A 24,772-nucleotide genomic window follows, 5' to 3' on the forward strand; every position below is an offset into this window, starting at 1 on the left:
TGCAGTCTCAGGCTGAGCCCGAGACCGTGAGCATGTGGCCTGTTCCGCGGCTTCTCCCGGCTTTAGTGATTTTTCACGAGGAGCTGGGAGAAGCCGTACACGGTCCACAGCACTCCCCAGAAGTGCTGCACCCATCGGGGGCAGGGTGGGGGGAGCGGGGAAATCAATTTTAAAAAACTTACCTTTTCTCGTTCATGCGCTCCTGCGCACCCAGCCCTTTAAAAAAAAATTAAATCACGGATGCGATGGGACTTTTCTTTAGCCCGTCGTATCCGACATGAAGACTAGGGCGACAGCCCGTGATAGTTGTATCACGAGCTCGCCCCTCCTCTCGCCCAGATTTCCAGGTAGATCTAGCAAAGGCCTGAGACTAACTGCCACGGAAAGCAATAAAGTGAGAGTGAGTTGAAAGTATTTTAAAGTACACTGATTTCAACAGGACTTAGTCACAACTCCTTCCTGCTTGATGAGTTTGCTGGATTGAGCCCAAAAGGTTTTGCAAGGAGCTTCAGATACCAAACCTATTAACAACTCACTCAAATCCTGTGGAATGCCAAATTTCTTCTTAATATGTTGCACACATTCATCTTGGACAGAAGGGTGGTGAACATTCTGCTCTTCAAAATCAGGCAGCAGAGATTCAAAAAACAAAGGAGAGATCTCCATGTTGCACAGAGCTTTAGAAATGGTTTTAAATGTCCCTCTATTCATTGTTAGGTTGCTAGTTTGGAACAGTGCCTGTGGAAGCAAACAGAAAGCATATTGAGAAAATGAAGAGTAGATTAAAGAGAAGCTTTTGGTAAGTACCCAGTCCTGAAACTTCAATTAGTTCACAATATGGCAGCCAGGTTAGTCGCCGGTACACCTAGGGGGGACCACATTACACCAATTTTAAAATCTCTTCAATAGCTGCCAATTAGTTTCCAGGCGAAGTATAAAGTGTTGGTTATCACCTTTAAAGCCCTACATGGTTTGGGTCCAGGCTACCTGAAGGATCGCCTTCTCCTATACAATCCACCCCGCACACTCAGGTCCTCTGGGAAGAATCTACTTCAGTCAGCAAAGACTAGGCTGACAACCATTTCCCAGAGGACCTTCTCTTCTGCTGCTCCCAGACTGTGGAATGGCCTGCCGGAGGAGACTTGTCAGCTTGACAGTCTTTTAGCATTCAAGAAAGCTATCAAGACTGATCTATTCTGGCAGGCCTATCCAGTGGAATTTTAGGGTGTTTAAATAATGTATACTATGTTTTTAATTGTTTTATGTATTTTATATTTATTGTTGTTCCCTGCCTCGATCCAAACGGAGAGACAGGTAAGAAATATTATTATTATTATTATTATTATTATTATTATTATTATTATTATTATTATGTGAGATCATTATAACATTCAAATTTATACATGACATAAAACTTACATTGCATCATAGTACACTGGAAGGCAGGATGGGGGCAAGAATGACCCGTGTTGTGAATGGATGCTACCCTGGCAAATCAGGTGAAAGTATCTCACTGAGCCATGAAGCTCAGTTAGAAAAGTCTCTCTCTCTCTCTCTCTCTCTCTCTCTCTCCCTAACTGAGGGGGAATGTTAGGATGAACAAAACGGAAATTGCAGAGCGGTTTGCATACTAAAAACAACTACAGTAACTAGTAAAAAAATACACCAAAGAGAGGCTAAGGTGTTTCAAATGCAGAGCATGAACCAAATTAATTTCTACTATGGTAAATAAAAGCTTTATAGTACATTAGTAAACAAAAGCTTTATAGTACATCATATTTGAATGATAAACTATCAGACCTTAAAAGGGGCCTTCCAGTATTCAGCTATATGACTCTGACTCCGATTCCAATATGAAGTCATCATTAGAGGCCCAGCCCTGAATGTCCACAACTCCCAAGGCAAGGCGAATGGCTATGACAGAGAAGGCTTTCTCAGAACAGGCACCTCGTTTACGGAACTGCCTCCCTAATTCTGCAGGTGCCAATCACCTGATGATCATCTTCAAGCACCTTGTTTTCCCAGATTATTCATAGGTTTGATGGCTCTTACAATGATTTTTAAATGGTATGAGTGGCTCAGTGGTTGCTAAGTGCTGCTATAAAATGCTGCTGTTAGTATATGCTGGAAAAAATACATGTTTCTAAACATTCCGTTTGCAAGTCGTCTTGAAAATGTTGCATTGAAAGGTGGGCTAAAAATATTTTAAATAAATAAAAATGCCAAGTACAGTTGATGATGATCCTATATAGAACTGCTCACCTTCACTGTGGCCATTGCTAGACGAGGGTTTAGCCCGGTGCGAGGCCCGGGCTCCCTGCTGTGCATGCAGATGACGCACAGGGGAACCCGGGGTCAGGCCGGGCTAAATCCTCCCTTGACCCAGGATAACCGGATCTGCTTGTGGCCCGGTTTTTTCGCAGCCCCGGGCTGAGCCCGGGGCTGCGGAAGGTCTAGCTACTTCCGTGGCTTTTCCCAGCTGCTCGCTTACTCGCGAGTAGCCGGGAGAAGCCGAGCGCTGTGCCCATCGGGCTGGGGGGGTGTAAAATCACGGCGGGGAGATGGGGGCCGGGGGGGAAAGAGCGGACCCAGCAGGAGAGATGGGGGGAAGCCAGGGTGGGGAGATCACGGATGGGGGGGTGCGGAGGGGGCATTGGACATGGCGGGCGGGTGATCGGGCGGACATGGCAAGCGGGCTGGCAAGCGGGCAGAGGGGCATCAGACATGGCAGACGGGGGGGGAGAAGAATGGGGCCAGGGCAAGGAGATCGAGGACGGGCGAGTGAGCGAAGGCCAGGGCAAGGAGATCGGGGACGGGTGAGCGAGTGGGGGGCAGACATGGCGAGTGAGGGGAGGACGGGCGAGCGGGGGCGGACATGGCAAGCAAGGGGAGGACAGGCGAATGAACGGGCGGGGGGGCATCAGACATTGGGGGGAAGTTGGGGGCAGGGGGAGCGGGGAACCCTTTATTTTTTTAAAAAAAAGTCTTACCTTTCCGTTGGTGCGCTCCTGCGCACATGGCCCCTTTAATTAAAAAAAATGGCAGACACGACGGGGCTTTCCTTTACCCCATCTCGTGTTACGTCTAGCTAGGGGCGACGGCCCGCGCTAGCTGCAGCGTGGCCTCGCCCCGACTCCCCACCAGATTATCAGGTAGGTCTAGCAAGGCCCTGTGACTTCATGGCTCCTATTATCCTACATGAATTCTTTCCCAATATATATGGTGAAGCAAATAATCTGCTTCCTTCGTTTGATATACACCTTTATTGGTCTTTAGCAGTTTGGGTAATGTCACTGGAAACTCTACTAATAACCAGTTTTCAGCACAACTATTTAGAAGGATGTTTTGCAAATTGACAGGGAAAAGCAAACCTTGGAAAATGGTGCATTTCTTGACTGCTGCAGTTTTTTAAGGAGATGAATTGCATCAAAGAGTGGGTGGACATCAGATGCAACCTGTTTCTTGAAGTGGTCCAAATCCTTGAGGAGATCCAATAGATTATCCAGAGGTGTTTGTAGTTCCTTAGGAAAGAACACCTATAAAGTAGCCAAGAGAAAGGAAGATCATAGTCAATGCCAACTCTTCAAGCAGAGTTGAGAACTTTTAAATCCTGCATGTGCTTGAACCCCTTGGTGAAGTGATTTCACCACTTAGTTTTGGCTGATCTTATACTTTTGTCCAACTATTCCAGCATTACCTAGCTCTCCATAAGCATGTGATGGACACCTACAGATTTGGGTTGAGCTGGGCTAAAACAGACACTACTCAACAGTAAGAGAACCATCTTCATTAAAGTAAGTACTGGAAAATGGGCACAATTAACTATCCAGAATCCTGCCTGAATTTGTGACACAGCTTTCTTTCCTTGTGAATAAAGTGCATTAATCCAGCAAGACCTATCTGCAAGCAAAATTAGGCTCCTAGTTCTTCCTTTCAACCTACACAAAAGGAGGGCAGAGACCCACATTCAGCTTCTGAGGTGCTTACACAGCACTTTCCCACTATACGTGCAACAACATTGCCTAAACATGGGAGGCAGGGAGGAGGCAAGGAAACAGGCACAACGTTCAGACATGGTCCTGAGGCCCAAGTGCAGCAGAAAGAGTGCAAGTTTCTGCTGCATTTGAACATCTCTGGATCAGAGCCATTGTGACATTTACATTTTGTCTAGAATGGCTTTATAGACAGATTAAAACAGAAGTCAGGAAGTTACTTTCTACGACATCCCAGCTGAAAACAGGCTGGGAAACAGGCACGTTCTCAGAAATTCACAGCAGAGCAGTACAATTTTGAAGATGTATTGTTTAAATGTGTTCGTGCAAAATAACAAGGGGGGGGAACGTTTCTGCATTTAACAGCTTTGGGCAGTAAAATACATTTTTCATAGCAACACTTTCCATAGGTGGCTGGGGACTTTAACCTTCCTGAATTCAACTTATTGCCCCTATTAATAATTTCAAGGCTTATGAATGACCATTTGCACTCTTCTGCAGAGTATAAAACACTGTACAAGATAAGGAGGAGAGACTCATCATACCTAGAGGGACAGGACCTCTGACCTTCCCCCTGAGTGTCACCAATTCATGGGCCTACAACACCTCAAAGTCTGCCTTTTATGCTACCCAAATATGAGCCGCCAGAGAGAAATGAAAAGTCTGTGGGATCTTGTTGTGCTGGGTGGGTGGGGGAAGCCCATATTTTCATGGGGTTTTTTCTTCCTTTCATACCTCCAAAGATGGAATAAAGTTTCATTGTAAGAGGACGGAACCAAGGGAAGCAGGCCATTGTTTGCTTAGCTTGATGAGATGTTTTGCTATTCGCCCCACACCAGCGTCCATCATGTCTCCTCTCATGCTGCACCAGACACAGCCAGGGACTGTCCCTGTTGGGGTTAGGTTTTTACCCACAGAAGGAAAAGGACTCTAAAGAGTTAAAAAGATGTCCTTGGCCAGATTGTCTCTGCCAGGAGAAGTCCAGTATGAAGCAGATTCTTCCATGGCCTACGTGCGGTACGAGATGTACAAGATGAAGAGACTATTGGTTAATTGGGCCAAGGAGAAAAGTGTATTTAAGAAGTCCATGTTGTATGGCTTCTTACTGCTGGAACTTACTGCTGTAACTGATGACATTATCTTCACTGCTACGTTGTGTTGCTGTACTGTTGGTGAAAGGACTGTATATATGACCATTTATTCTGTAAGTAATTTATTTAGTGTCAGTAAAGCTTCTTACTGACCAAAGACCGTGAGTGCTTCTTTTTATTCCTAAATTCAAGCTGAAACCATTTCCAGACTCTACGCTGCTGCTATTTGCACTCTGCTATATATTTTTGGGTAAGCAATTACCCCGATAGTCCCCTGATCCACCCGTCCCTATCTTCACTCGCTGCCCTATGAGCCAATATCCCTGAGCTTCCAGATCCCCACCCCGACAAACATAAGGATCAAATCTCAGGGGACCTGGCAAGTCCATTGCCGTGTGGAGGCATCCCAACAATCAGAGCATCAGCCTCCAGTTGATGAGTCTGGACAGGTCTCAGGGTAAGGAGTAAAATCTGAGGATGCAGGACCAGACTCAAGGGGCCAGGGGTGGCTTGAGAAGTTCGACTAGCCACCCTGCCTCAACCCATATCCATCAGATTCATCTGAGGCTCCAAGCACAGCCAGGCCCTGACCTGTCAGGTGCCACTCTCTGACCCCATTTAGCAGAAACAGGGTCTGGCCATACTCTACTAGGATCAGCCATGTACCACCATGATCTGAGCCTCAGGCATCCTGGAAACCCAAGCATCTCTCATTACATTATTATTATACCGTATTTCTTCGATAGTAAGACGCCATCGAATCTAAGGCGCACACTAATTTCAGTGCCACCAACAGGGAAAAAAAGCTTTGATTCGAAGAAAAAATAAATTTCTCCAATCAGCCAGCAAAGCAATTTTACGGTACATACACGCAGCGGAGGGGGAGAGGAACAGGGAGCGAGCGAGACACAGACACGCGCGCGCGCACGCACATGCATAGAGGCAGGTTACATGAATGGGAAGCAGGAACCAATCGTCCCCTGCCTGGGAACAGACAGCCACACATGCATTCAAAAGCTGGTCTGCACCATTCACACAGACGGGAGGGGGTGGGCGGGCGAGCCCAACCAGCGCTGCTCAGGTGATTCTTCCGCTTCCCATCTCCTTAACAGAGGCGAGGCCGAGCTCTTTGGAAGCTCGCTGGCCTGCCGGAGCTGGGGTCCCTCCCAGCCGGCTCCCGGCGGCAACGTTTGAGATGCTCCGAGACGTTGCCCCTCTCCCCCCCGCTTCTCTCTCCACTCCCTTCTCTCTTGCTCGCTCTTCACCCCCTACCCTCTTTCCCCACCTGTCCCGCTGCAGACTCGACAAATGTAATTCTAAGGCGCCATCGAATCTAAGGCGCACCCAATTTTTAGAGCTGTTACTTTAGGGGAAAAAGTGTGTCTTAGAATCGAAGAAATACAGTATTATTATTATATTTATTTGTATCCCGCTTTTTGCCCAATACCGGGCCTCAAGGTGGCCTTACAAAATTTAAAACATATACATTTTAAAACTAGGAAAAGAAATGTATTTTTTAAAAAAAACAATATTAAAACATAAACGTTTAAAATACACAACAATTTACAAGTCCTTAACATAAATGGAGGTCGAGATTATTCTCCAAAGGCCTGCTGGAACAAACAAGTTTTCGCCTGCTTCTGAAAGCCCATTAAGGAAGGAGCCAGTCTAGCTTCCCCGGGAAGAGAGTTCCAAAGCACCGGAGCAGCCACCGAGAAGGCCCTCTCCCATGTTCCCACCAAGCGCGCCTGTAAAAATGGTGGGACTGAAAGAAGGGCTTTATTACAGTGATGTAATAGTATTAAAGCCTGCTCTTTCTGAATTTTGCCTTGCTTAGGAGCACTTACTGAGCCTGTTTTGGAATGCATTTACCATATGTGTGGAACTCAATGAATATGGGATTTTGGAGCAGGCAGTTGTGGGTGGGAGGAAAGCTGTTTATTAGGACATGGCAGTGTGGCAGAGGAAATAATATATACCTAATTTAGTTTTAAAGTTAAGTATTCAGGTTATAACTCAGAGTGCTGCGATGGAGCTGGGCTGGAGTTAATCATTACTCTATGAAATTCTACGCAATTATTTGCTTAAGAATCTTCTGCAATGGGCTGAATCTTCAAATTTATCTCCCATGGGAGCACAGCAATGGATTCGTAGCAGTAATAGGAATATAAAGGCTTCAAGCACTGCATAACTGTAAAACAAGTTTCTTGAGGATGTTGCCTGTTGTGTTCTTTTAATGTTTCTGATCATCATGCACCATTGGAACCCACAAAAATGTGTGGGAGAAGCAAGTGGGGGCAAAGGATTTTAAAAATATATATTCTTGCTTCATCTGCTTCAACAAATTATCCCTGGTGGTGTTGTCCCTCAACCAGGGATTTAAAGGCAACGTACCCCGGCGCGTTAATAGCCAATCAAACACCCGAGGCTGGAGAATACACTTAATCCATTTACTTCCGATACTGCAGTATGGGGGTGCTCTCCGGTTCCATAAAATGGAGGCGCCCAGAACAAAGGAATGTCACAGTATATATAGGCCCTGACTACAAGAGGGTGTTCGTCTCTTTCTAACCCTTCTATTGGTCAGTTCTGGATTAGCAAGTTAAGTTACATTCAATTTTCAAGTTAAGGTGCACAATCTCAATGAGTCATAGGTTACATCCAATGCTCCGTTGGTTGAAAGTTTTTCCCTTTGTCTGCTAGGACATGATGTCCACCATTAAGGAATGCAAATCTGGCATGTAGTCACCTGTAGCCACCCTTTGGCAGAGAAGCCAGCTTTTAACCCTTGGCACATTACATTCATCAAAGAGATGAAATCTCTCCCTGGGGCTATCAGTGGGGGACTGGGCTTAGAAAAACCTTCCTCTGAAGAACCCCCACTCTCCCCCACTCCAATGCAGATTTGGCAATGACAGGAGTGTCAGGCCTGCTTCATCCCCAAAGCAATCACTGGAAAGCGAGAATTCGGTTTGGACTCAGCACACCAAATTCTCCCAACCCCATGCCACAATATCTTCCCTGGTAAAAGGAGTCCACCCCTCCCTTTGCCCCCTATCCCGGTCACACCTTTGCTCAGGTGAGGGCGTGCTGTCCTGTGCTGCCAGAAATTGCAGGCAGGTTAAAGGAAATATACAGGTGTAAACCCAGCTCATGGCATTTTAAAAGTGTGTGTGTGTGTGTGTGTGTGTGTGTGTGTGTGTGTGTGTATGCGTGTTGGGGGGTGGGGGTCATTCAGATCCTCTACTATTTTTCTGCAAGTATAGAGGGACACTACTATTGATAGATACTTTTCTGCTTCCCTAATCTCCCTCCCCATGTGGCACCCGCAGAACCTGCATGTAGACATTTCTGCACAAACAGAAATGAAGATTCTGCATTTGGACTATATAAAACTGATTTGAACAATAGCTGGGAAATTATCAAAGGAAGAAATATTGATCTGTTTGTCGCACAGCATTTGTGCTATTCATTAATTTATTAATTCATTCATCCCACTCCTTTGTTACAAAAGTCCAAGCTGCTTATATGAAGCATCCACCGATTTCTCATTCGGGATGAAATCATAGAATCATATCATCGAATCATAGAATAGTAGAGTTGGAAGGGGCCCATAAGGCCATCGAGTCCAACCCCCTGCTCAATGCAGGAATCCACCTATGCACGTTTAACCAGGAACACAGTTAGCTTTACCTCTGAGTAAACATGCATAGGATTATGCTATCCGGCACCTCTCATCTTCATACCCACTTAGCTTCTACCCAGTTGGAGTGTTATGTACTCCCAGACCATTAAATACTGCCATTAAATTAATATAACCATGGCCCATTAAATAGGTTACTGGATTTCCTGGTCTTTCCTGGAAGGCAGCAAATGTAGACATGACACTACCCTAGAAAACATCGAAAGATATTTTTTAAGACATAGCATGTGGTGACAAACCTTGTATATAAAGTTGCCAACATCCAGGTAATGCAGAAGCGTGACCCCTAAAATGTAAGATTTGTGGGCCCTTTCAGTGAATGAGAGGTTGCAGAGCTGCGCTGTTATGACTTCCAGTTCCGGGACAGCAGCATCAGGGTCACAGAGCTCCAACTGGATGATCTGAAAAATCAGCTGTAGTGACACAGAAGAAAAGCAGGTTCATCAACAGTGAGCGCCCACTAATGAGGATGAATTAAGCAACTCCCTTTTTAAAACTGCTGCCCAATGCCGACTTGTAAAGCGGATGACCGAGCGGCATGCCGTGCTTCACCCAAAGAATCGACATCGGGGGATTTCCGTACCCTCTTGCATGCAAGCACACAAGTTAAACAAATCAGGTTCTTTGTGTGCTTCATATCAGTAGACTTATTCGGCAAAAAGCACCAGTGTACATTCCAGAATCACTCACTACTCTCTGGCCCAACAGTGCTGATGGCTGCAGATAAAAAATAGCTTTTATGTGTTCAAAAGTGGTCTGAGAGGGGCTCCGTTTCCTATGGGGTACATTCATATTTCTTCTGTCCCAATGTCTGAACAGGTTTTCCTGTGTGTGTTTTTAACAGTTCAAAAACCTGCCCAGTTTGATTAGCAGAGGCAAAAGCAGGGTGAATACCCATACCACAAGCAGTTACTGAGGGGGGGGGGGCGTCTTTCTTGCGCCGGGATGACGCTACCTCCCTCTTCAACACTGCGCTTTCCCTCTCCCGGAGTGGCGTCAAGGAGGGAGCCACCCCTGCCCTCTTCCTGGTGGAAGGCGACCAATCACTGGTCACTTTCTACCAGGCTCCGCCCCCAGGTTTACCCCGGATTGGCCCCAGAGCAACGTTACACAGCGGAAGCACCATGTTGACGTCACACCGCTTGAAAAAGTCGGAGTAAATCCTCAACTTTTTCAAAATGCAGCATCACGGGGAAACCCTGCAGTGGCTGCAAACCTGCACTTGCATCATCTAACCGACATGGCGCAGATCCATACCCACGTATAGACAGCTCCCCCCCCCCCATCTCACCTTGAAGGATAGGCTGCAATCCTATACCCAGGCCTTGCGCCTACATTGTACTCCTTTCGTCGCCAGCTGAAGACCTTTTTATTCTCTCAGTATTTTGACACATAATTTTAACTTAAATTTAAATTTTACTCTTCTAACTCTGTATTTTAATCTTATATCAATTTTTGCTGCGTGGTTTTATCCTGGTTGTGCTTTTGATACTGTATTTTGTATTTGTGTTTTTAGACTGTTGGTTGTCTTATTATGGTTTCAACTTTTGTGAACCGCCCAGAGAGCTTCGCCTATTGGGCGGTATAAAAATGTAATAAATAAACAAATAAACATGTGAATAAGTCTAAATGAAGTTGGTGGGGCTTACTTCTGAACAGACATGCACAGGACTGCACTGTTAGTCCATACGGAGGGGCACCTGATCAAAACTGATATGGAGAAACAGAGGGCGAACCCTCTGGAAAGCACCACCTTGCAGTCTGCTGGTGGTTGCGACTTTAAAATCGCTTCACTGGCTGCCAATTAGTTTCCAGGCAAAGTATAAAGTGTTGGTTATCACCTTTAAAGCCCTACACGGTTTGGGTCCAGGTTACCTGCGGGACCGCCTTCTCCCGTACAATCCGCCCTGCACACCCAGGTCCTCTGGGAAGAATTTACTCCAGCCAACAAAAACAAGGCTGACAACTATTACCCAGAGGACCTTTTCTTCTGCCACCCCCAGACTGTGGAATGGCCCGCCGGAGGAGATTCGTCAGCTTAATAAAGCATTTTCAGCTGTCTTAAACTCTCTCTCTGAGTTTAAGACAGCTGTAAAGACTAGTCTCTTCTGACAGGCCTACCCAGATGAATTTTAAACCTAAGAATTTTAAGATATTGTGATTGCTCTTTTAACTAATTTTATGTATTATATTTTATTTAGGGTTGTTCCCCACCTCGATCCAGAAGGAGAGGGTTGTTGTTGTTGTTGTTGTTGTTGTTGTTATTTGTGCATTTTTTGCCATCCGGCCAGTTTGTGTTTTAGTCAGGCATTCCCCACAACAACTCCCTCTATATTAGTGGCAGCTGGCATTTGAAGACCTGTTCATCTATGTATCAGCATTGTATTGTCTCCTGACAAATAGGGTGTCGTGCTATTTTGTCCATCCATACTCTTGAACAAGATGCACCATATGCGAAAATGCTGGTACTGAATTATAAGAAGACCAGTCTTTATAGATTAACGTATCAGTAGGAAACGTGACCCACTGACGAATGGCAATGCAATCTATGTGTTTGACATGCATGAGCACATGGGTGCATGGGGGCCCACATGCAGACTTCACATACTTTGTGATTGAGAACAATAAGTTATCGGTGAAGGACACCATTTTATATTGCAGTCTCTAAGCCGTGAATGTGAAAAGACAAAGAGAAAGGATATAGTATCATGCATAATAAACTTGCCTGTATTTTGTTTTCTGGAAGAGGCATTTCTAACAAAGCATTGACACTTTCTGTTGACATTCCCACAGTATTTCTGAGATCGTACCTGAGGCCATCAACATTTCTGAACAGATCTATTAGTGTACCTTTAAAACATGACAAAGCAAAAGCGAAACATTATATTTTGCTCCAGTCTTCAGGAAATACCGTTTACACAGAGTGCTTGAAGTAGGCTTTGGGAAATATCAGGGAAAATGCCTCAAGAGTGTCACCATGTGGTACATTTATATGCAAACTCCAAGGGTTTATTCCTATGGTTTGTATTATTTGGTATCCCTGCATTCAGAGGCCACTATCATTTTAAGACCATCTGGTGTTCAGAATTAGACCATTTGTTTTCCTTTTTTCTTTATTTAAACATTTTCCATACGCATAATAAATAATAAATATACAATTACATCATTTTAAAAGCATACCTCTTGACAAACATCAATACAGTAATCTCTCATTTATTACATTTTAACCAAATCGTCCAAAAGCCTAAGAATAAATTCCAGTTGCCCGTGAATGAGTTTCTAATTTCCCTCCCTTCTCTAAATCATGTCAGATGAGTATGTTTTTCTATCAGCAATGTATTCCATTTGCTTCTTTACCAATCCTCACTAGAAAAAACATCAGTTTTCCATTTAAATGCTATTCCAGCCCTAGCTGTTAGCAATAACTTAATCACAAATTCTATCTTTTCCTGCCTTATAAGATACTTCATTTTTCCTCTGATGGTCTGGTTAATGTTATTCGGATGAGCAACTGAATGAGCCCCTAATGATAAGGTTGATGTTATAGTCCATAATGGTATTGCCTGAGTGGATATCCACTATTATAACACTATTACAGAGCTGAATAACATTAACCATACCATCAGGGGCTCATTCATGTGTTCATGTTCCAACATGATCTATGCCATCACCTGCCAATAACGTCCTTCTGCTGTCTATACAGCCCAGACAGGTAAGGTCTCTACACTAATGCACAAAACTGACATGAAATGGTAATATTCAGAAACCAGTGGGAGAAGGTTTCAGTTTCCCAGGCCGCTTTCGCTGCTAACCCGAAAGTCACTATTATCCCACAACAGAATTTCAAAAGAAGACTCCAGCATGAAACTGCTAAATTAGAATTTATCAGTAAGTTTATCTCTATTATTTAGGACTCAATTGGGACCAAGGTATTGTTATTGTTGTTATTGTTTTTACCCACCAGAGTTGTTAAATTAGCTTAGCAAAGCTAGGAAAATTTCATTATACCAATTACAGCTTTTGGGAATAGTCACTGTGCTGATTGTGCATACATTTGAACTTTACATAGAAATGTCACAGACTATCTCCTGCATTTCATTTATTTATTTATTTATTTTATTTATTTAAGGATTTTTATGCCGCCATTCAGCCAAAAAAGGCTCTCATGGCGGCTTACAAAAGTATTTCATGGCCTTTTGGACCTACTGTATCCATCAGGGCACAACCTCCAGCTTAAATTACGTTACACTAGTATAAACTACTCTAGTACAATGCCAATAGTGTTAGTGCGCGCTCCGGTTTCTCCCAAAGATTGGCACGCCAGATAATACTATTGGAGTTGCGTTAAAGTGGCTTATACTAGCACAACATTGGCCACAGCTAGACCTAAGGTTTATCCTGGGATCATCCAGGGTTCGCCCCTGCCTGAGCACTGGATCCCCTGTGTGTCACCTAGATGAACAGGGTTGACCCCTGGACGATCCAGGGATAAACCTTAGGTCTAGCTATGGCCACTGTTTACATTAGCAGTTGTGACCTACTGGATAATACACCTTGCATCTAATGAAGTGGACTCTAGTCTGTAAGAACATCTATTAATCTTCAAGGTGCCATCAGGCGTTCTGTATTTGCCGTTGCTTTTTGACTAATAAGGCTAGCCTCTGGAATTTGTTAATTTGAGTGGTGTCTTGTACCATCTCTACGTCACTTTGATTTCTTCTTCTTCTTAAATTAGCTGCCACAGAGTATTTAATTCCTTCAGTAAATATATACTCCCACAGATCTATCATCCCATGATACACGTTTAGGTTTCTCCTTGTTGTCTTTTTTAATGTGGCCTTCACCTAGCATGTGGTCATAAAACATCATGCCAAGAGACCTGTCCTGGCGAGAGCATTCCAAAGCCAGAGTGCCACCACTGAAAAGGCTCTATCTCTAGTCCCCCACCAGCCTCAAAGTAAAAGGACCTAGAGAAGAACTCCCAAAGATTATCTTGCTGTTTTAGTCTTTTACCATGTACAGCACCATGTACATTGATGGTGCTGTATTATTATTATTATTATTAATAATAATAATAATAATAATAATAATAATAATAATAATAATGTCCAGACAGGTTCATGAGGGAGCAGGCAGTCCTTGAGATGTCACCTAGGGCTTTAAAAGCAAAGCCCAGCACCACACCTTGAATTGTTCTTGGAAACAGACCAGAAGCTAGTGCAGTTGGTTAAGGACAGATGCATTCCACATGCTCAGTCCCAGTCAGGAGTCTTGGTGCTGTATTCTGAAGCAAATGACGCTTTCAAACCACCTTCAACAGCAGCCCCAGATACAACACCTTACAGTATTCAAAACAAGATAGCTAATAGAAATTATTGTCTCTTGTTTAGTAAAAGGATGAGAGCTTCATCACACCAGGGTTATACTGTGCAGTCACTGAGAATTGCGTGCAAAGGAGTCTGACGTTTTCCAGTTTACAATCTGCTTTGACTGTGAAGTGCATCCATGCATCCTGCTTTCATTGTGCTTCAAAGGCAAAAGACCCGCCCTATTTTGGTACTACTTTCGGAGCGAATCATTTGTTGTCCTCCGAGCGGCCACTGGGGGCGCAGGAGCAGGATTTGATACTTTTATGCTTCAAATTAAACAAATGCTTACATCTGCGTAAGTTTTAAAGACATCAAAATTGGCACAGCAATAGATCTTAAAGAGAGCTTTAAGCACACCAAATTTGAATCAGATTGGGTCATCCGTTGATTTTTTTATGATTTTTTTATATTTCTCCCCCTTAACCCCTTTCCTGGTATGCAAAGGATCTTAGGAGCGCTGCCGCCCGGGGTGTGATTTAGCTAGCAACAACAAAAGCAACAATGACAGCATTACGCTGTAGGGGATAATTCGAGGGAAACAGGTGGGATGAAGCTATGAGTCTTCAACCTCCACACAGAGAACAGAACTGTCAGACCACCTTAGCAGACCCATGAACGACAAGAGTTCCTTTTCACCTCACAGATTCCCTGTAACGAGGGTGGATTCATTCCGCCCTCGATCTCCACATGTTGAGTGGGATAGTCTGAAGAGAAATTGTAAGCACATTTAGAATCCTACCCACAACTGGAAACCCCATTAATTCAGTGTTGCAGACTGTGGAGAGGTTTCTCAGCATAGTCACCTATGTGGATAAAAAGTCCCCCTTCTAACCTTCCCACTCAACATGCCAAAGGCGGTGAAGTCTGGGAGGTTTGGAGCATGCTGGAATGCATGCACGGCCCCTCCACACTTGATTTATTTATTATTTATTTATTAATTACATTTCTATACCGCTCAATAGCCAAAGCTCTCTGGGCGGTTCACTTGATGTCCATAGTCATTCTTTAAACACATGAATATCATTTTGCACTGTACCAATTTCAGACTGCAAATTGTCTAGAGGACTCGTGTTTTTATATATTAATGTTTCCCCACATAAAAACAACAAAACAACCCCTTTCTGCTAGAAAACTTACCCAGAAAAGAGAAAGCTTTAGCATCCTCTCCCTGATGTGCTAGTTTTCTAGATGTAGGGCAGCGTTCTTGTTGCTTTTAAACGGCTTGGGGCCAGGTTATTTGAAGGAACGCCTCCTCCCATATGTACCTGCCCGGACCTTAAGATCATCCACAGGGGCCCTTCTCCGTGAGCCCCTGCCAAAGGAAGTGAGGCAGGTGGCTACTAGGAGGGCCTTCTCCATTGTGGCACCCCGGCTATGGAACAAGCTCCCCAGAGAGGTCCGCCTGATGCCTACACTGTACTCTTTTTGTCGCCAACTGAAGACCTTTTTATTCTCTCAGTACTTCAACACTTAATTTTAACTTAAATTTAAATTTTACTCTTCTAACTCTGTATTTTAATCTTATATCAATTTTGCTGCATGGTTTTATCCTGGTTGTGCTTTTTACACTGTATTTTGTATTTGTGCTTGTAACCTGTTGGTTGTTTTATTATAGTTTTAATTTTTTGTGAACCGCCCAAAGAGCTTCGGCTATTGGGCGGTATAAAAATGTAATAAATAAATAAATAAATAAATAATGAAAGCATTAAAAAATGTAATTCCTTACTTGCTTTCTGAAGAGGTTCGGCCCAGAATGTTACCAACTGTAAAATATAGATTTGCTCGAAGTCCCATTACTCAGTGCAAATTACATTTGATTAAATATGGGCTATGGGTTTAATTTTTACAAAACAGCAATGCAAATAGCTTCCATAATGCAGCAGCTGCAATGCACACCGGGAGCACCATACATACAGAGGCTTCCCAATTCTCTTATAGTAGGGGTGGGCAACTTATGGCACTTCAGATGTTTTGGACTACAACTCCCATAATCCTTTACCATTTACTATGCTGTAGGCCAATGTCGAGAGGGCCACAAGTTGCTCACCCATGTGTCAAAGGAATGGGAGTACATCAACGGTAGTTCCGATCTCTCTGAAGATTCTCTATCTTCACAGGGGATACTGGGTAACTATCCAACGTGCAAGTCATTGCTCAGAAACACGTAACCTCAACAGTATTCCTCTTGACAAACAAGTTTCAAAATACATTTGAAATAGTTTGAACACATTTCCAGCTACATTTACTTTAAACAACTTTTTAAACAGGGAGCTCATGCACAAATTACCTTGTTTTCTGGGATGTGCTGTATTCTTAGTGATATTCACTACAGAATTCAAAGAAGCCACATACTTGGGGATATCAAGAAAGTATTTAAGCAGTGGCACGTCTTCTTGTAACCTTTTTTTAAAAAAAGAAAAGAATAGAAATAAGTCCTTGTTCTTTGAAACTAATTATGCACTGCTACGGATTACTTTGAACAAGGTCTCACCAGTAAATTTCTTGCTGGAGTCTTTTCGGATCCCCAACGACTATTTCTTGAAACTCTGCAATCAAGCTTCTACGTTTAACGAAACTGGTCACAAGGCGATCACTTAGTTCTACACTATGAAGAAGCTTCTTGTGTAATTCACTTTGATCGCACAACTCTGCAAAATTAACGTCAGGGAGCTGGCATGTTTGCTGTAATGAACGGATGCTCTCGCGGTCACAAAGGAGAGATGTGAGGTTTCGGAGATGTAGCTTTAAATACAATCAAGAGAGGCACAAAAGTTATTCAAGAACGAGTGATTAAAAAGGGATGAAGGAAAGCCAGCAAATGGCTGGAGGAAGCATTGTGAGGTGCGGGTGGCACAACAAGTTATATGTATATTGTGCAACCGACGCTCAAGAACGGCTTTTCCCAAGGTTTGGGTTGGGAATGTAGAGTGGAGAAACAAGGGGTGGAGTGCTTAACCCTTTCTGCTGTCACCTCCCTGCTCAAAATTGCCCCCGCCAAAGCCACTTTCTACCTTACGAGGCTCCAAATGCATGTCTGAATAGCCAAATTTGGGAGGGGGGTTTAGGAGTTTGGAGCAGAGAAGCAACAGGTGGGGACTGGGTGAAGGATCTCTCTCCCTGCTTCATTTCCTGTCCCAAAGCTGCTTTTTCCTGGGAAAAGCAGGCATCTGGTCTTTACTGAGCATATTCCCAGCTATCATGTGCATTGGTCTTATTAATAGTTGATCCAAGCAGGCACATTCATATTACGCCAGTCAGCATCACAAGCCTACTCACTCTTAACATCAAGATCTCTGGAACCGACAAATAGTTCTTGTAAGTATCACGGGAGGTGAAAAGAACCCTTTTTAACTGTGCTATGTTTGGAGGAAGGGCAGCATTTTCTGTAAAGAAAAGCAAACAAGTATGAGTTCCTTGATCTATCATCTACCTATCTATCATTACTACTACATTTCTGTCTGAAATATCTTCAAAGAAGTTAACAATAAGATTCAGTTGCCCTTATTTATTTTCTCTCTCTTCCAAGCAGAGATGCAGTTTGAGGAGAGGTGATACTGAGGCCACAGCTAGACCTAAGGTTTATCCTGGTATCATCCAGGGTTCGTCCCTGCCTGAGCACTGGATCCCCTGAGTGACACCTAGATGAACAGGTTTGACCCCTGGATGATCCAGGGATAAACCTTCGGTCTAGCTATGGCCTGAGTGTAAAAGTAGTTTGAAGTGAAAGAGTTAAGAGTGGGCATGCGCACCCACCCACCGAAAATGGTAGCTTTTGTAGCTCCTTTTAGAAAAAGCAACATGGGGGGGGGGGGAATACAGAAATAGAGCTTCATCACACCAGGGTTATACTGTGCAATCACTGCGAATTGCGTGCAAAGGACTCCGAAGTTTTCCAGTTTGCTTTGACTGTGAAGTGCTCCCATGCATCCTGCTTTAATTGTGCCATAAAGCCAAAAGACCCAACCTATTTTGCTACTACTTTTGAAGCGAATCATTTGTTGTTTTCCGAGCGGCCGCTGGGGTTGCCGGAGCAGGATTTGATACTTTTACGCGTCAAATTAAACTAATGTTTACATCTGCGTAAGCTTTAAAGATAAAGACATCAAAATTGGCACAGTAATAGATCTTAAGGAGAGCTTTAAGCGTACCAAATTTGAATCGGATTGGGTCATCCGTTGATTTTTTATGATTTTTTTTTTAATTTCCCCCCTTAAACCCATTTCCTGGTATGCAAAGGATCTTAGGAGCGCTGCCGCCCGGGGTGTGATTTAGCTAGCAGCAGCAACAACAACGGCGACAGTTTAGCTCTGTAGGGGATAATTCGAGGGAAACAGGTACGTGGGATGAAGCTAATAAACGTCACATGAGGTCTATGTCAGCCCGCGAAAGCTTGATGCTGGAGTCAAATCTGCATTGAAAGCATCCCACCTGATCCAGTCTTGCTCCCCTTATCCCTGATGTACAGGGTGTGGTTACGCAGCACTGAAGAACATGCACACTGAAGGAAATGTTCAGAAGCACTGTACTTTTTATTAGTATCTTACACATTCCACTCCTGAGCCAAAGAAGAGGTTTGTACTGGCGGTTTATTTTTGATATTTGTAAATGGCTTTGTAGACTTTTAAAATCTAAAGGTAAGATACAAGCTAAGAAAGAAAGTTAGTTCTAGGGCTATCATCTGCAGTTACATTTATTTGTATATTCTGTACAGCACCAAGTACATTGTTGGTGCTAAATAAGTAAATAAAATACATATGACACCCACTCTGACATTAATTCACCATCAGCACATATAAGTCACAGCGCATTATTTTATTCCTGAAATTATTCCTGTTTAACCCCTTTCTCCACATAGTTAGTTCTAGGACTCAACCTAGCAGGAAAGCTGTTTGATGATTTAATGCAGTAGTGTAGCTTTTCTCAGGGTAAAATATTGGTGTTTTGTCAATGAATTGAAACAAGCGAACAAGTAGAATCTTGACTTTCTGTATGCTTTCAGTTCACCAGATTCTAAACTAGGGCAACCTGTGGTTCTCCAGCATGTTTTTGTTTTTTAACCTGTTGTACACACACACAAAAGGGTAAAACAAAGTCGTTTTACATTTTATGTAGAAATCAGAGCTGCCCCAGATTCACACCAGCTTTTGCTGTGGTATAAGTATGCACTGATTCCCTAAATATCTTGGAGGGGATTCCTACTGATGGCTTCTTAGGCCTTAGCTGGACCGGGCTTTATCCCGGGGCGAACCCTGGGATCGTCCCTGTGCGTCCACATGACGCACAGGAGGTCCCGGAATCAGGGAGGGATCATCCCTTGCCCTGGGACCTTGCCCTCCCCTTTAAGCCTGCGTTTTCCATGGTCCTGGGCTGAGCCTGAGACTGCGGAACGTGTGGCCCGTTGCTGCAGTTTGACCCGGCTCCGTGTGATTCCTCGCATGGGGCGCAGCACTCCTCAAGAGCGCTGCGCCCATCAGGGGTAGGGTGGGGAGAGTGGGAAAAGTAATTAAAATGTAAAAAAACTTACCTTTAGCGTACGAGCATTCATGCGCTCCTTCCTCTTTAAAAAAAAAAAATAATGGCGGGCATGACGCCTCTCCTCCTGAGTTTGTCGCACCTCACGTGTAAACAGAGGAGGGATCTCACGTTAATCGCAACACGAGATCTTCCCTCCTCCGTCACGGACTATCAGGTAGGTCTAGCTAAGGCCTTCGCTTCCTGGCTCTTGTCCAGGAATATATTCCTCCCAATGTGGTCATGGCACACTCAGTAGCCACATGAAGTGTTAAGCTACCCACTGAGAAATGTCTTAAAAACAAGTAAAATATACGCTGTTATCAAAAAGTATGTTACCTGACAATTCACTAGCTAGACCTTCAGACACATTCATTATGCAAGTCAAGTACGATCTGAAGCCATTATTAGGTGATAACTGTAGGAAGTTATTTTCAAATTCTGAAAATAGAAACCTGGAGGTGGGGAGAGAAAGAAAAGAAGTGTGAACATACATTACAGAGTGGGTTGCAACGAAAATCCAAAAAGGAAGTCTGTAGCCCACTTAGATGGAGCCAGCTTAAATCCCAGCAATTTACCTGAATTTTGGATCAGGGAAGTAAAGTTTTTAGCTACTGCACAGATAGTAACTCTCCTAGGTCCTAGATCCTAGATCACTTACTTCAGTAAAACTAATATAAGTTTACACCATCTGGGATTACAGCCATAATTAAGCAGTTTTCCAGTATGGTACTTCATTTATAACTTTACTCAATGCCTTTACTAAACTTCATAGATTTATGGGGTCAGGAAAAGGTATCAATAAACCCCTCCACTGCCCTTCCAAGTATTTGTCTCAGGCTAGAAGAGTGAGGACCAACCCACTGGTCAACAACATCTTTAGCACAACAGAAAGATGCTGACTCAGGCAAGTTAATTGAACTAAGAATCAAATGAGATCAATGGATCATGCACACAATCCTAAGCCAGTTTGCTCGGATATAAGTCTCTCTGAATTTAATGGGACTTACTTCCTAGTAGGATTTCCAGGGCTTCAGTCCTAAGCACACTTAAATATATGGACAGAAGAGAAATTAGGGAAATTTGCTTCTTAGTAAATATGTTTAAGTTTGGACTACAGCAATGATGTTAATGGAAAAGTAGAATGTACAAATTCCTAGATTACACCAAATATCTCTTTCTTCATTTGATAATTGTCTTTATCCTGGATCACATCTCTTTTTTACAAGCTGTGTATCCATATAGCTCAATATGGTCTCTCCTTTGCATTTCCCCCCCTCCTAGCAGAGGATAAGAATTAGGCCTAATCTACACCAAGCAGGATACTGCACTATGAAAGCAGTATGAAAGTGATATATAAAAGGCAGGAGTCACACTACTGCTTTATAGCAGTACTGAAGTGCACTGACAACTGTTGGGGCCCATTGACACATACTATATACTGCTTTCATACCGCTATATCCTGCTTGGTGTGCCTCCTGCCTTTTATATGCCACTTTCACAGTGGAATATCCTGCTTGGTGTAGATGAGCCCCAAAGCCTAAGTCGTTCTAATCACATATTGAAGGGTTCAAAAATGTTCTTCCTTTAACGTGAGAAGGCTTGAGATCTTCTGAACTTGTTTAGTTTCTTGAGTTTGACAACATATTAAAGCAATTTAGTCCAGTAAAAATAAGTTTGAACTTATAATGCGTGAAATTTATGAAACTGTATGTACGTATTTATTTATAGCGTTTAAGAATTTGTAATTCAGAATATTCTTTTTCTTTGGAATGAGCCCTTTTGACCCTTTAGGTGCTTGAAAAGCTACAATTACAGGTCACTGGCCTTAGCTAGACTTAAGGTTTATCCCAGGGTCGTCCCTGCCTGCTCCCGGGATATCCTGTGTGTCATTTACATGAACAGCGATGACCCCGGGATGATAACGGGATAAACCTTAGGTCTAGCTAAGGCCATTGTTACTAAAGGGAACCACATACATAAATTCGACCTCCCCCTCCCAATCAATCCCTCTGCAGCCCAACACATAAACACTCACATCCCTATCCCCCTCCCTGTTAAGTATATGAAAAGAAATACTTGCTTAGTCATTAAAATTGTGTGTGTATGGCTATCTCAGGGTTAAACAGAGAAAGTCTATCTGTGGGCAATTACCTTGAGATAGAGGCTGTTCTGGGAACCTTGCCAAGATTCTAAGTTAGCCTCATCACAGCTGTATGTAATGTAGATAAGAATTGTGTAGATCTGTATATAGTTTCTCACTTGTGTAAAATGGAACCGATCACTGCTCTATGATCACTGCTCTCTGTGTATGCCTCAGTGTGCTGATCTGAACTGATCTGAATTGGACTGCACAGAAACCTGAAGGAAATAAACCAGCTCTGCTGTGTAAGACCTGTGTGATGTGTGTTTGTTTCTGAGCACAAACAGAGTTCCAGAGAGAGAAAAGTTCTGGCACAATAACCCAACAAAGGTTATGGGCCCAGTCCAGTCCAGTCCAGGCAGCCTACGCCAGCCTAGACCAGTCTACGCCAGCCTAACCCAGGCAGAAGAACCAGAACTTGGTGGGAACGGTGCAGTATCAGAACCAGGAGTCTGCTAAAACAGAAGACTGTTGATGGAGGAAGACATCAAGCTAAAGCCAGTGCTGCAAAGTGAGGAATAATCTCAGTCGGCTGACTCTGAGGAGGACTCTGAGCAGGAGGACGGTGAGATACAAATTCCTAAAGCAGAGGAAATGGCAGGAGCTAATATGTCTGGTTTGCATCAATTGTTAGAAAAGCTGAATGACTCTAACTATGCATTATGGTCTTACAAAATGCAAATGTATCTGATTCAGGCTGAACTGTGGTATGTAGTCACAGAGGATCCACCAGATAGAGCAGATCCACAGAATGCTAAATGGTTTAAGGACGATGCAAAAGCAATGGCAGTTATTGCATTAGCTGTGGAAGACTCTCAAATTTCCTTCATTCAGTTTTTGAATACATCAAAAGAGTGCTGGAATGCGCTACAAGCTGTATATCAAAGAGAAACAGCGGGCAGTAAAGTAATTCTAACCCGGAAACTGTATGGAATGAAGCTGAAACCAGGGGAGTCTATGTCAAACCATTTGAAAAGCATGAGAGAAATCTTCAATCAACTCAGGGCACGAGGGATGGAGTTTACAACTATACACCAAGTCTATGTGATTTTGTCAAGTCTTGATTCATCGTACGACGCGGTTGTCACCATGATGGAAAGTCAAGAGGAGAAAAATTTAACCCTCGAGTATGTAGCTGGAAAACTACTGGAAACCTATGAAAGAAGACAAGCTTCAAAACAACAGAGCCTTAAACATCCTGTGGCTGAATTTCAACAAAGCCATAAATCTTCTGACGTGGTGGCTGCATTAAAGGCAAGGAAATGCTTTAACTGTGGTTCCACAGGACACTTAAGGCGGGATTGCAACAACAAGAAGAAAAAGCAGTCAACAGCAAAGTGGAGAGAAGAAAACAACATGAATGAAGCTGAATCAACAAAGAAGTGTCTTCTAGCAAGAGTCAAAGAGACAATGAATCCTTGGTTTTTGGACTCTGGGGCTTCAATAAGTATGGCAAAAGACAAACTTTCATTTGTTACCTTGGAAACTTCTACTTCAGAGCAAAAGTGTGTTACCCTTGCAAATGGAACAAAAATCCAGATTTGTGGTGTGGGTAATGTATATTTTGATTGTCTGGGAGTTGAACTACAAAGTGTTTTATATGTACCAGAATTAGAAACAAACCTTCTAAGTGTGTTTCAGTTAACAGAAATGGGGTATGAGGTTTGTTTTACTGAAGAAAATTGTACTATAAAACAGGGAAACAAGGTGTGTGTGCAAGGAATAATGAAAGAATCTTTGTATGTGATTAATACTTGTACAGAAAATGAAGTTGTAGCCAGCAAAGTCACAACAAAAACAATAGCCAATTGCAAACCACACCAAGAGTGTATCCATTTAACTCATAAAAGGTTTGGTCATGCTAACTATAAAACAATTTCTAAGATTCCAGAATTGTGTGAAGGGGTGAAAATCAAACCATGTTCTAACTATGTAGAATGTAATGTATGCAGTGAAACCAAGTGTCATAAGTCAAACATTCCAAAACATAGTGAGAGAACAACAAAAAGAATTTTTGAATTAATTCATGCAGATCTTGCAGGTCCTTTTGAGACAAGTCAAGGAGGAAACAGATTTTTCTTGTCTATTGTTGATGATTACAGTAGATTTGGATTTGTGTATGTGTTAAAACAGAAGAGTGAAACTTTCGGAAAGTTTAAAGCCTTTGTTAAGTGGAGTAAAAATAGATTTAAAGAACCTATAGCTAATCTAAGAACGGACCGGGGAGGTGAATTTCTTAGCAACAAATTTAAAAAATTCCTCAGTGATGAGGGTATACAACATGACCTTACTGCTCCATATTCACCATTTCAAAATGGAGTTGCAGAAAGGAAAAACAGAACCTTGCAGAACATGTTAAGAGCTCTATTGAAAGAGTCAGGATTGTCTAACCTGTTCTGGGCAGAAGCTTTGTCCACCTCAAATTATTTGTTAAACAGGCTTTACCACTCTGTACATGAAAAAACTCCATATGAAATGTTTTACAAAAGAAAACCTAGAGTGTCACATATAAGGGTTTTTGGAAGTAAATGTTTTGCTCATGTTCAGAAAGAAAACAGACCAGGAAAGCTAGCTCAAAGAGGTTTGGAATGTAAACTGTTGGGATATGATACACAAACAAAAGGCTATCGTTTGTGGTCTCCATATCACAAAAGTGTAATTGTGAGCAGAGATGTAGTTTTTCATCTCTGCTCACAATTGGAGCAGAGATGAAAACGCAAAGCTCCAATTCGTTATTCAGATGAATACCAAAGCAAACAGGTTTCTCATAGAGCTTTACTAATAGCCTATGAACCTACTTCATTTGAGGAAATTCAGGAAATGGAACCTACAGAAGCTCAGGGCTGGCATGAAGCAATGTCAGAGGAAATCAGAGCAATGGAAAAAAATGAAACGTGGAAGCTAGTACCTTTACCTGAAGGTCGTAAAGCCATTACCTGAAAATGGGTATTCAAAGTAAAACA

General features: G+C 43.0%; 1 protein-coding gene across 1 annotated transcript in view; it reads right to left on the reverse strand.

The window, feature by feature from the left end:
• ABCA12 (ATP binding cassette subfamily A member 12) overlaps positions 1-24,772 on the reverse strand; it is a 160,971-nt gene that overhangs the window by 106,719 nt on the left and 29,480 nt on the right. Inside the window, exons 9-16 of the mRNA XM_063116106.1 lie at positions 20,006-20,121; positions 17,420-17,538; positions 16,647-16,897; positions 16,443-16,555; positions 11,512-11,636; positions 9,026-9,199; positions 3,372-3,536; positions 537-738 (exon numbers count right to left, since the gene is read on the reverse strand). Of these exons, the coding sequence (XP_062972176.1) occupies positions 537-738; positions 3,372-3,536; positions 9,026-9,199; positions 11,512-11,636; positions 16,443-16,555; positions 16,647-16,897; positions 17,420-17,538; positions 20,006-20,121 (1,265 nt within the window). The remainder of the gene's footprint in view (positions 1-536; positions 739-3,371; positions 3,537-9,025; positions 9,200-11,511; positions 11,637-16,442; positions 16,556-16,646; positions 16,898-17,419; positions 17,539-20,005; positions 20,122-24,772) is intronic.

Source organism: Elgaria multicarinata, chromosome 2, assembly GCF_023053635.1.
Source record: "Elgaria multicarinata webbii isolate HBS135686 ecotype San Diego chromosome 2, rElgMul1.1.pri, whole genome shotgun sequence".
NCBI lineage: Eukaryota > Metazoa > Chordata > Lepidosauria > Squamata > Anguidae > Elgaria > Elgaria multicarinata.